General features: G+C 40.1%; 2 protein-coding genes across 4 annotated transcripts; both read right to left on the bottom strand.

The window, feature by feature from the left end:
* Positions 1-357: 357 nt before the first annotated feature.
* mbd3b (methyl-CpG binding domain protein 3b) lies at positions 358-9,083 on the bottom strand. Of its 3 annotated transcripts, XM_061737696.1 has the most exons (8): positions 9,001-9,057; positions 5,223-5,291; positions 4,498-4,657; positions 4,132-4,269; positions 3,897-3,987; positions 3,632-3,809; positions 2,739-2,891; positions 358-1,496 (listed from the first exon to the last, which is right to left on the bottom strand). In XM_061737696.1, the coding sequence occupies exons 1-7, from the start codon at positions 9,012-9,014 to the stop codon at positions 2,744-2,746; spliced, it is 798 nt and encodes a 265-aa protein (XP_061593680.1). In that variant the 5' UTR covers positions 9,015-9,057; the 3' UTR covers positions 358-1,496; positions 2,739-2,743. The 3 variants fall into 3 exon arrangements, with proteins under 3 accessions (XP_061593680.1, XP_061593681.1, XP_061593678.1); XM_061737697.1 differs by lacking the exon at positions 5,223-5,291 and having other exon boundaries at positions 9,001-9,083; XM_061737694.1 differs by lacking the exons at positions 5,223-5,291; positions 9,001-9,057 and adding an exon at positions 6,228-6,527.
* A 322-nt stretch (positions 9,084-9,405) lies between these two features.
* Positions 9,406-12,189, bottom strand: LOC133458126 (cytochrome b-c1 complex subunit 10-like). Its single transcript, XM_061737693.1, has 3 exons — positions 12,047-12,189; positions 11,048-11,178; positions 9,406-9,629 (listed from the first exon to the last, which is right to left on the bottom strand). The coding sequence occupies exons 1-2, from the start codon at positions 12,106-12,108 to the stop codon at positions 11,061-11,063; spliced, it is 180 nt and encodes a 59-aa protein (XP_061593677.1). The 5' UTR covers positions 12,109-12,189; the 3' UTR covers positions 9,406-9,629; positions 11,048-11,060.
* Between the last annotated feature and the right edge of the window lie 177 nt (positions 12,190-12,366).

Below are 12,366 nucleotides of genomic sequence, written 5' to 3'. Positions count from 1 at the left end.
AATAAATACCGGTTATTTTCTCTTGGTTCAGTCCCGTTTTAATCAGCAAAGTTGCTGCCGCGTTAAAAGACACTGTTAGGAAAGGATCTATTTAGGTACAAACATGTACATCATTTACAGTTCAAAATCCTTCTGTACATGTAGTAAATATCTAATCTAACAACATAAATATCGGCGGCTTGCATATCTTTTTTTCTAAATAGAGCGGGTGCGGCTTATATATCTTTTTTTATTGTTTTTTTTTTTTTTAAATAGAGCTGATGCGGCTTATAGTCCAGAAAATATGGTATATATATAAAAAAGAAAAAGCCAACTTTTATTGGTATATGTGCGTGTGTAAAAGGACAGTGCACGTACTTAGTGACATACTGACAAGCTTTAATAAGTAACACAAACAAATGCATTTCAGCAGCCAGCCTGCTGATGCCGTGAGGGCATTTCATGATTCCAGCTGGGTGTAGTTTACAAAAGGTCATTTAACGGGGATAAAAAATAATTCAAAATCATTATTCCTCAGATAAGTGATGGATTAAAAACGTACGAATTGTTGCTGTCAACAGCTTTGTGCATGAGTTTATGAGGCAGCATGTGTGCGGCGACACTGACAGGAGGAAAAGACAATAGCAAAGCCTCTCGACACTGAGCGCCGAGCACGACCATGACAAATAAAAACGGCAAAAACTAAACTGAAAGTGGTTCCAAGTCCTTTCCCTCCCACTCCCCTCAGCCGCTTCATTCACTTTTCTTTTTTAAGTGAGGAAAATATTCTCATTGAAAGCCAAAAAGCTTTTTTAAAATGACATGTCCCCTCTTTGTTCAATTCTGAGCGTGCCATGTAAACAAGATGCTGATGAAAATATCATGATTGAAATTACATTAAAACTCTCCCCTCCACCAGTTTCAGATGATACCTTGTGCATTAGTAACACCGGCTGTGACAGCTCGAATAGTCCAAATGTACTGGTACCACTGGAGGAGATGGAAGTCTGCCGGGGTACATTATTCACGGAGAACATTGTAAAATTTCCAGAAAGAGATGCTTAAAGTACAACACGTACAATCTAAACTACCCAAAAACAAAAAACACAAAAACAAACAAACCCAAAACAAGAAAGACTTTCTGCCGACATAAAACACTTGGAATTTGCATGATTGTCACAAAAAAAAAAATATAAACCCATTCAAAACCTTTTAGTATAAAATACGCTTTTCGTCGAATGCTGACTTTGACACGCTCAGGTAAAATCTACTATTTCAAAGTTCATTTTATATAATTTCTTGTTTGTGATTCTTTTGTTTTAGCATTTCCTCGTCAAAGATCTTCTGGGCTCGTGAATGCGGTTCAGGGAGTCCCATCCAGCGGGCTGATGGTGACGACGGCTGTTGAGGTTGCAGTGGAGTGAGGTTTAAACTGGATGAAGATACTGGAGGACAGTTCTTCAGGGATGGAAAAGGGCTCCTACTGCTGATGGACACGTGTGAACCCTCCTGTAAACCTACGAGAGAACACATAACATTGAACATTGTAAATTTACTGTTCTTCAAAATGTTTGGTGGCATTTTATTGTTCATGTTTCAAGTCTCAGTTTGTGTAAGCATCATGTGATATGGACCAAAGGGTCAACAAACTAACCCTGCGTTCACACAGAAAGCGTCACATAGGCGTCCGGCTGCCATTCATTGTCTATGAAAACGGGCGTCGAGAAGCGGCGGGGGCGGCGCGTCAATTTGAAGTTGAGAAATCGGAACTTTTTGCAAATGAGCAGCGGCGACGCCGAGGCGTCGTCCAATCACAGACCGGGATTCCCGAAGCAAGAAGCCTCAATGCAGATTGTACTTTCATGTACTCATAAACGTACACTCATTCACATGCGTAAAGGAGCAGAGCTGTGCACTAACAAACTTATTTTATCAGGAATTAATATATTTCATCCAGCAAAATGACATTTTTGCTGATTTGACTGCCCTTTTTACCTGAACTGCTCATGTGAAACGCGTAACTGATGGTTGAGGAACTGGATGGTCCCAACGATTTTATTTGCTACATTGATCCAACGAAAATTAATTAAAACCTGTGCTTATTAATCACAAAACACAGGTTAAACATCATGACCAAATCCGCTCCGACCCGGTGTGTCAGTGTTCACCGCACAGACTGCAGCTTCGCCTGAATTATGGTTCCGTGTTAAATCGACGGGGTAGCCGACGGCGTAGGGTCGCGGTACGGTGTGCGTCGCCGCGTAACCTACGCCGTAGGTTCTGCGTTGGTGACGCGGAACCATAAATCAGCCTAGGCGGATTTATGGTTCACCGGGAGCAAGGGCTCTGCCGGTTGATGTTGATCCGCGGACCAAACTTGTTAAGGAGCATCAAACTCACTCTTACAGTATCTACGCAGAAATAACGCTAAAATATAAAGAAGGCGTCCCAAAGTGAGATCTATGGTGAAATAGGAAACTAAAGATGTGTACGCTATATGAGTAGGCTGTTCCCTCCAGTTCTGCAGCGCAGCTTTAGCCCCGCCCACTGCAGGCGTCAACAGTGCATGCCGCTTTCAGTGTGAACACTCCAAACAGCGAGATGCTGGCGTCGGGAGACTTTTGACGCTTTCAGTGTGAAGGCAGGGTTACTTTGTAAACGACAAAAAAAAGGCAGATGTTCCAAAATTTTACTGTTAACACAAAGGTGGGACTGATTTGCAATGCAGCGTTTCATTCCCCGTTAATATCTCCACCCACCTCTGCTATACACTCTCCATGTCTTCACTGCCGTTGCCCTCTTCCTTCAGAGGCTCTCCTTCCTGGGCAGCCTCCTCGACATGGGCCAGCATGTCCGCCATGAGCGCCTCCTCCAGCCTTTTCCTCACACTGTAGACCAACTCTTCCTGTTTCCTACGCAAAAACAACGGGTAGTCGTTAGTTTGCAGTTGTAGAAGCTGGATCAGCACAGAACGGCTGGTACATTTTTGTAAAAAGCAGAGGTCTCTCGCTGTACACCATGGAAATTTCAGCAGTAAACGGTTATTTAAAAAAAAAAAATTGTACATACTGTACAGGTAATATTGTATCTGTATAAATAAAACTGAAGTTGTCTTGATAAGAACTGGTGGAACAAACAAGTGCACTAATATGCCACTGCCTGAGCTGTCATTCCCTCTTGCTGTCGAGGACAAGCCAGCTGGCATATCTCCAAACCAACATACCCAAATGATCAAACAGGAAATACATTTGTGATAGTTCTTTTCAGAGAGGCCCCTCCACTTTCTTTGAATCGGACAAGTACTGAATAATCATTAAATTATAGAAACACCCTTCTGCAAGTGCAAACAGAAAAGAAAAGAAGACTATGACTCCATGATAGCTTAAGAGATGCACCCCACTTGATTCACTGTCCAGTCTGATTCAAGTGGGAGGAAACACCTGTGTACTGTAGTTGTTTCCATCACTTTCAAAAGCTCTTCTGAGTTTAAAAAAGTGAACAGAAAAGTAACATGTCTATCTAGTGTCACTTTCACAGATGGAGGAAGCTATTTAAGTGATGCATTTATTTCTGAAAAGGTCTATAGGACCCATAGCACATAGATCTCTCCTCAGGATAAAGATCACTGGTGTCAATATGTGTGACCCCACACCTGATATCCTCATCTGTGACTATGAAGGCTTTACACAGCGGCTGAGTTGTGTTGAGCCAAACTCCTGGATTCTTCTCTACGGCAGCCGAAAGTTGCCCAGTGATGGGAGCGGCACTGGTGTGGAGAGCACTTGCTATAGCTGAAAGGAGAGTTTTATCCGTGCAGCCTGGACCGACACCTGCAGAAGCAACAGAACGCTCATCAGATATTTTTAATCCCATGATATAAAAAAAAAATGGCAAATCAGTTAATGCTTGGTCTGTACCTTGCAGGCCTTTGGGAAGCTCCATTGTTTTCACCAGCTCTTCTGCAATGTCATAAGCATTTAGACCACTGAGCTTTTTCTCCCAAAACAGCTGTGAATAGGAAAAACAGATAGTTGCTTCCAGGGCAGGAGCATATTCAAACTCAACCCTACCAACACCTGCCATATCATTTGCAGTCTAACACTTTACAATACTAAACATCTTTGGACTGTGTTATAATAATCAAAGGCTTACTTGTCTGGGCTGATCGACAGCTTTCTGAGGATCTGTCTTCACTTTGTTGCTGGGATGATTGGTAACCTTGGTAACAGGCTGCTTGAAGATGGAAGCCGTCTGCCTGACTGGTAGTGATGTGTTCAAGTCAGGTTTGCCCTTACAAATGAACACAGGGGGAGGGATGACATCATAAAGAAAAGACAGAACAATAAAACAAAAAAAGTGGTCCTCGGGGGAGCTTTGGATTACAAACACATATGATGACATCTATGTAGGAGCTGTTGGAGGCATAATCAGCATTAAAAAGGCAAGACGAGATCATCTGCTTTTCTCTCTTAACACACTGGTTTGGACATATTTCAGTATAATAAACATTTGTTTCACCTTGTTCTGGTTGTTGTTATCGTATCTCAGTCTCTGGCGGTTCTTGTTCAGCTTGCTCATCAGCATCTTCCCCGTGCGAAAATCAAATGAGCTGAGGTCCATCTGGTTACCGAGGTAACGGGCCAACTGAGGCTTGCTCCTGAACTTCTTCCCGGATGGACTGACGGGTTAGGTGGAGACATGAGAAACCCTCACATTAACATTCGTCACATTAAGACAGCAATGTCCACACACATCAGACCGACTGACACAGTCACCGAACAAGAGATGACAGCAGGACAACGAAATGGACACGTCACACTCGAACACAGCAGATAAGAGAGGCCACAACATGCAACAAGTCAAAAGCAAATGAGCGATGATACTGAAATCACAACAGCAGTACTTTGTGAAATGAATGCAATATTTCATGAATGCTCCACATAGATCTCTGTCATCTATAAAAATTAATCTGCAAACATTTTCATTAACTGATTTGGTATCATAAGACATCAATTTAAAGTACAGCTCTGAATATTACCTCTACAACATAGTGAACTTAATGTAAACATGGGAAAACTGACCAAATGTTTCAAAATGGAAACATTGCAGCGTCACGTCTTTTAGCTTCGGCAATGAGTAACAAAAGGAGGACTGTGGGTGGATTTGTGCCATTAATTCATGCATATGTCTCTTTAACATCACACACCACAGGTAACACCAGTAGGATTGTACAGTTAGCCTACCACAAACTATACAAACGACCCGCCTCCCCCCTCTCTTGCCTCTGTTCCTCATCTTGCTCTTCTCCTCTGCTAAATGGAGAAAAAAAAATCTGGCGTTGTTGTAGATTCACTTCAATGGGAAATACAGAGCATTAACTGCCGATTTATGGTTTCTGCGTTAAATCGACACAGAGCCTACGGCGTAGGGTACGGCGTAGGGTACGCGGCGACGCACACCGTGCGGTGCGTGTCATTACCCGATGTGAGTCGCTACCCGATTTGAGTCACACATACGCAGTCGCGTCCAACAAGAGTGCACATCAAACATCAGATAGATGGCCTTTTTTCATTACCAAAACTTTTATAGGAAATCCAAATCCAGCTCTATGAATGTAAAATGATTGTAATGTAATGTTAAAAATGTGTTAGTTTATACCATTCCCAACTGAAAAAATATGAACATATCTATGCATCTCTCTCTATATATGATCATATCTAAACACACACACACACACACACACACACACACACACACACATATATATATATATATGCACACATACTACTCACAATAAGTTAGGGATATTGTGAGAAACTATTTTTAATGTCTAAATTTTTGGGGTAATATTAAACTAATGAAAATGGTGTTTCTTCTCATTCATCATTAGCAATATCAAAGGGAACTGTTACTTATTCATTAAAATTGAGACCAAATACGAAAAGCAATCGTGTAAATAATAATACCCCTAACTTAGGACGCGACTGCGCATGCGTGACTCAAACCGGGTATCGACTCACACCGGGTAATGACAGTGTCGTCGCCGCGTACCCTACGCCGTCGCTTTGACGCGGAACCATAAATCAGCTTTCTCCTCCAGACGGCCATGGCAGGTTTGTGTGGCTGGACCGCTCCAACAATAGAGAGGAAGTAGACCCCCTCCCCTTCCCTTCACATCCCATCACAAACTTTACATCACACTCCTGCGTGTTTCCGTAAACAAAAAACTCGCTCGGTGGTTTTAGTACCTAAAATAATAGACATCGCTCTTCCCAGCTGACAAACCGGACTTTCTGGTCACTTCTTCCATTTTCCAGCCTTTGGGGAGAGCAGTGCAATCCCACCGTTTCTTCTCCATATCCCGCGCGAGTAGCTTAATGAATCCACTAGGGGTTACTGTGAATAACCAGGTTGGGTTTTTAGACGTATCGACTTATTTCGGGGGGGTGTCAGGAAGATCGTTTCGTTTCGTTTCTTACGCTTTCGCTCCGACCATTTTAAAGCGTGCGTCCGCTGTAATGGACCTGCCCGCTCACAACATCCGGGCTCTTTGTCGTCACGCAGATCGCTCCGCCGCCCGGCCTCCTCCGGCCGCATCACTACCTGCACGTCTCGCACGGGGCACGGCGAATACATCCGCGAGGAAAACTGGGGGAAAGAGGCCTGAACGTTAAGACACCGCGACGCAACCGGAACGACAGGGCGAGCCCGAGGAATTTTTAAACTTCAAAACAAAAGTATAATTTTGATCCACCATAAGCGCCATTATGCAGAATAAGGAAATCCATATCTGTTAAGTTTTGGATTTAAAAATATGGGGAAATGTTCCCTGCCACTGTCCCACCAGCCCAACCGAGGTCCAGTATCTTACATTTTAAGACTGATTTAGGAGAAATCCAAAATAACTACCTGTCAACCACTTACAAACTACAATTATGTGCTCAGAATCTGATAGGACGACCTTTGTTGACACTGAAATGCTGTGCACTTCCTATGTATGTAGTTCCTATAATAGAACCTAAATGAAAACACAAAGGGGAATTAAAGCACATTTATTTATTTTCAATATTTTTAGTTTATATACACATTGGTTGTCTTCAAGTGAAACATTTACATTTTCTTTTAATTTGTCATTTTCACTCACGTGGCTCTGTGGCATTCACTGACTGATGACACAGATGCATGTTTCTGTTCTGCTCATCTTTAGGAAACTAAATTCGGTTTACCATTTTTAGAGATATTAACACCAAGTCTTCGCTTTTTGTGCAGAAATGTTTTCTCTCTCATTACATCCATCCATCCATCTCTGATTTGTTGTTCAGTTTGCTCCCGTTGTCACCACCAACGCAGCCCAGGGCACAGCAGGGGGCAGTTCTTGCAAGACTAGTGGCAATTCAGTTTGCAGTTTAAAAATTATTATATTATAAAACGGGAAATTTACGGGAAAATACTAATACGGGAGGACGGTGGGAAAGAGGGGTAAAATATGGTAGTTTCCCCGCCAAAAACGGGAGACTTGACAGGTATGAGGTAATATTATAATATTTATATAATATATATAATATAATATTTGTAAATTTTTTGTAAATATTATCAATTTTTTTTGGTGTTTACTATTTTTTTCTCTCTTGTACATACTCTTTTTCTACTTTTTATATTGCTCTTTTTATTATTTAACTACTTATTGGTTATTTTTATTTTAAATTTTTTGTATAAAGTGTGTGTGTGTGTTTTGGCTGCTGCACGACTGAATTTCTCCTCTGGGAGATAAATAAAGTCTTCTATTCTATCTATTCTATTAATTATTTTTGTTCTTAGATTTCCTCAATTTTAGTCATATTATACATACATCCACACATTCTCAATATTTCATTATTCACTATTTCCACTTTAAAATAAACCCACCCATGACTCCTTTAGGAACAGAGGCATCATCAAATTAATCATATATGATTTCCGATTGTAATGTTTTATGCCCCTTTTTATATAAAAATCTTCATTTCAATAAAATACTTTTTGCATTCCCCCTTAGATTTTATTAAATTTTTTTTTGGTTAATATTATTCAATATCCTTTCAAAGAAATTAATTAATCCATAACAGTTATTTTTGACAATAAGTTTGAATTTGAGGCAGGTGTACATTTTTTAGAAAACCAACAAAATTGGCTATATATTCAATATAGAGAAAACTTTTGTGGTAAAAAAAAAAACATCTAATGTTTAACCCCAAGAAGCACGCTTTTGAAAAATAATCCAAAAACAACTTTAAATTATTTCCACACAACAGTTTTTACCGAAGTAACTTAATTATTTTATTTTGACATGTACCGGAAGTACCGTCTGTGTTGTGTCTATGATCGCTGGAGGAGGGCAGCTCTCCAACAGTGAACTATGGGGACCATCATTTTGACAGCAAATAGACCGTAATCACCAGCGGTAGTGACACAACATTCATTACAGCCACTGATCATTAAAGCTAAAGGCTGCAGTATGGGGAGAGACACTTTCACCTGATGCATGTACACTAAAATGCGGCGGTTTTACGTCGGGTACGTGAAACTGGAGAGCCATTTTATCCCGACAATGAAGACCCTTGTCATTGAGTCTTGCAGCTGCCTTTTATCAATGAACAAAATGGACCTCGTAGATTAAACTGACCTCATTTCATGAGGACGTCGTGCTTTTAGCAGCGCTTTCGAGCAGGCTGCGACTCATGCAGAATCGAGCACCAACACTGTTGGTTGTATCCCCGTCGAAATAACACATTATCAATGCAGTCCCGGCTCAAAGTTGAGCATATCCGCACATATCAATGCCACAACGCCGTCTCGATGGAGCTACATCCCGACTGGAGACTCCGCACTGCTGTGCGCGCAGAGCGAGACCGCAGGATGTTTGCCTAATCGATGGCAAACATACTTTTAAATTTGAAATGTTAGCGGGGTATCACGCATAAAATGCCACAGTTACGATTAAATGTTTAGCTGGCGGCTTCTTTTTCCTTTAGGTGATGTACTTACTCGTTTTTATCCATCTTGAAGACAGTCGTTTTCTGCCTCTTGCTATGTTAAATCCCTTCTCCCCTCTCCTCTTTCAGTCCCCTCCCCCTTAGAAATGAAAGACATTATCCGCACAAATTTCACTGCGAGGTTAATCAAATAAGCCGAGTGCCTGCGAGAAACTGGCGCAGTCTGGGTTTGCAGGATATAGTCATACTTTAACTACTACATACTTTAATTCATCACCACACTTGCATAAACACAGGAATTAGAGTTGTGCCCAACTACCTCGCAGGACTTTTAGTCAAAATATGGGCTGCAAATGTGAGTGGGAGGGGGCAATAAAAGCATATCCATCTGTTGAAAATTTATTGCAAACATTCAAGGCCCATGTGTGAATGAACTAAAGGAAAACTTATCACCATGCAGTTTCAAGAAAATAATTTTAATAGTTGGACATTTACAGAATCATTTGAAACATCGAGATAAGTTAACAATTATTTCACATATTTTAACACTGGATCAACAACAACATTTTACGTAGAGCCTCCCTCAGTCCAAACTCCTTAGTGATTGTTGAGACAAGGTATCACACTTAAGCTTGTGCTGTGTAAGCAACCCTTCCATATGTCCATCCCCAGGCTCTGGCCCTGCAAGCACACACATGGAACATTCATTAGCAAAATATACACAAACATGTGTTTGCTTTTGTAAAAAGAAAAAAGTCCATCAATTCCAGTCTGACTCTGGAAACCTGTGCCTGGCATGACAATCCTGACTGCATTTTACACTGGTGGATTTCAGATTGGTGGTGATGAACGGAGGCTACAAAAGGAATATTCCTATTATACAGTGCCAAGGCAAAGTAAATAATTACATTTTTAAATAAAAATCAGTTGACAACCTGAAAATACTGAATGTTCAGGTTTTTCCACCAAAATAGTTTTTCTTCCCTCCCCCAAAGGCATATTCAACTGACCCCCACAGATTCAGGACCTTGCCATCCTCGATACAGCTTAGGGCTGTCTAGAGATAACTGTGATCCTCCCATCATCAATTCAACATAAATGAATGCAACACTGCTAAAAAATAAATGGTGTGACACTGCATAAGTTCATCAAAAGGATGAGACAACATATTTGAGGTACAATCAAAACTGAAGGCCTTCCAACAAATTAATGGGACGTTTTTTGGCCCAGCAATTTGTTTACATGCAGTAGTACCTTCATACTACTACTAATGATAACAACCCAACATTACAATATTTGTACAGCCACATTATAAACATAAATTAATTCATGTCTATTAGTAAATGTTAACAGATTTTTTTTCACATCAAGATTTATAAAAAAAAAATAATAAAAAAAAAAAAAAGCCTACCACGAGGAAAACAGTTAATTCTTTAAAAATATGCAAAGAAAAAGCCTAGTCTTTATTCTTCCAAAGTTATCAGCCAACAAATACTCAACAGTCACTGTTACTTTGTCTTTCTGCAGAAATCCTTGGTTTCAAAGCAGTGCAGATGTTTAACCCTTTAATGTCTGACATGAAATAATACACAGTCCAAATCTTTTTTTTTTCTTATTTGAAGTGTTAGTGATATTGAAATTGAAAAAACACATGCTCCATTTTGTCATTAAAAGTTTTCTAATTAATATTTTGTTAGTGTCCCTTTGAATTACGGTATTCGATAATATTTATTTCTTTAGATTTTTTAACTATAGAAAAATATTTTTTCTAATATTGTTTTCAATGTGCAGGGTGTACAGATATCTCACATTTGTGAAACAAGGTGGAACATCAGGTATTAAGGGGTTATGGACTGTTGATCTCAGGCTGGAGCTGTCTCTGCAGACACACGTTAGATATAAATGATACATTTAACCACGACGCATAATGTTTAACTCATGTTCTACAGAGGCACCTGGCGTGGCTTTCACCGGCCTAAATCTAATTTGAGCTATGTATGCAGAATAATGAAGCTCATGTGCAATTAAAGTGAACACTGTAAGTGTAAGGGGATCACGTTCAGCTACACACTTTGTTGACACAATGACAAATAACTCACTGTAAAGCTGTCTTTACTCATCCTTGAACTTTCCGCTAATGTACGGCACATAGTCTAGAATTAACCGCCAGTCGGTGAAGTGAACGAGCGCCACACCGCCCACTGTTCCCCATCCGACCATATTTGGTACCCTAGATGGAAGAAAACAATAGGCGTTAGGCATGAACAATAGACACCTAATATTTGCCTGAAATTGTATCAAGTCTGCACAAAATAATAAAAAAAATAAAATAAAAAAAGTTAAGAGAAATATGGTGCATGAACATGCGAGTTAAATTATTTTAGTGCAGTGAACCAAAATAAGTTATTTACTTCTGAAAGGTCAACACAGGATACAAGCTTGATTAAGATATTTACATTAATGATAGCCTTTTTCTTGCAGTTTTTCACTGAGAGAAAATCACGCTTAATCACTAGTTGAGATGTGCAGTCAAGGAAAAACATAAATATACTGGCTGCAGTCTAATGCTGTTGTTTCAAGACTGTGCTGAGATACATGAAAAGCTGATAAATATCTGTATGATACATGTAGCTTAATTATTAACAGGAAATAAAAAATGTGAAATGAAACATACCATGTTTTACAAAAAAGAAAAAAAAACGTTAAACAGTTCTACTGAAGGACTTAAGCTCCTTGTATGAATATACACCTTGTATAGGTTAATAATGTCAAAGCCCACGTGTTTAAGAGGTTTATCAGATTAATGAGCTTCAACATTGTGAGTGTCTTGAAAATGACCAAATTCCGATATATTTAAATTCCTCAACGTGTCAGTGTACTAATAATCAGATTTTAGAGTGCGTTTCTGTCTAAATTAAACGTAAATCCTCTGTTTGTGAGACTTTAACAGGTTTGTCCTCAGACCCTGTGGCCAGGCTAAGCTAAAGCTATCCTGCATGGGTCACACAAAAGGACACAAGGACGCCGATAACACAACCAACATGACGAGCGTTCTCAAATGTGTCTCCACAACTCAACCTGCCCCCGTTTTAACTCACCATGTCTTTACAATAGCGATGTACTTCGCACCGATGAGTTTATTGACAATATTCTGCACCATTCTGACCTCCGTCTGGCAGCTGTGACGCTCCTTGCTTGATGGCTGTTGAAGGACCCCATCCGGGCTGGCTGTTCACATGCCTGTCTAAAATAACTTACGGGAAAATCCTGCCTCGTTCTTTGTCTAAGTTGATCCGGTCGGAGACGTTTCAGTGCACCATTAACCAGGTATTAACCAAGTAATAATTGATAGGATTCTTATACAGTGCCATTATCGAGCATAATCTAGGCATAATTTAAATCCAGCGTGGGTTCATAC

This window comes from Cololabis saira, chromosome 13, assembly GCF_033807715.1.
Source record: "Cololabis saira isolate AMF1-May2022 chromosome 13, fColSai1.1, whole genome shotgun sequence".
In the NCBI taxonomy this organism is placed as follows: domain Eukaryota; kingdom Metazoa; phylum Chordata; class Actinopteri; order Beloniformes; family Belonidae; genus Cololabis; species Cololabis saira.
The sequence above is the reverse complement of the archived record's forward strand: the minus strand, read 5'-3'. Positions and strand labels throughout refer to the sequence as shown.

Coding starts and splice junctions, on each gene's coding strand:
- LOC133458126 (XM_061737693.1), bottom strand. CDS start 12,108: ATGGTGCAGAATATTGTCAATAAACTCATCGGTGCGAAGTACATCGCT. Junction 11,179..12,046: donor ATCGCTATTGTAAAGACATG/GTGAGTTAAAAC, acceptor TCTTCCATCTAG/GGTACCAAATATGGTCGGAT.
- mbd3b (XM_061737694.1), bottom strand. CDS start 6,337: ATGGAGAAGAAACGGTGGGATTGCACTGCTCTCCCCAAAGGCTGGAAA. Junction 3,988..4,131: donor CTGTCGATCAGCCCAGACAA/GTAAGCCTTTGA, acceptor TCCTATTCACAG/CTGTTTTGGGAGAAAAAGCT. Junction 2,892..3,631: donor GTCACAGATGAGGATATCAG/GTGTGGGGTCAC, acceptor GTTTTTGCGTAG/GAAACAGGAAGAGTTGGTCT.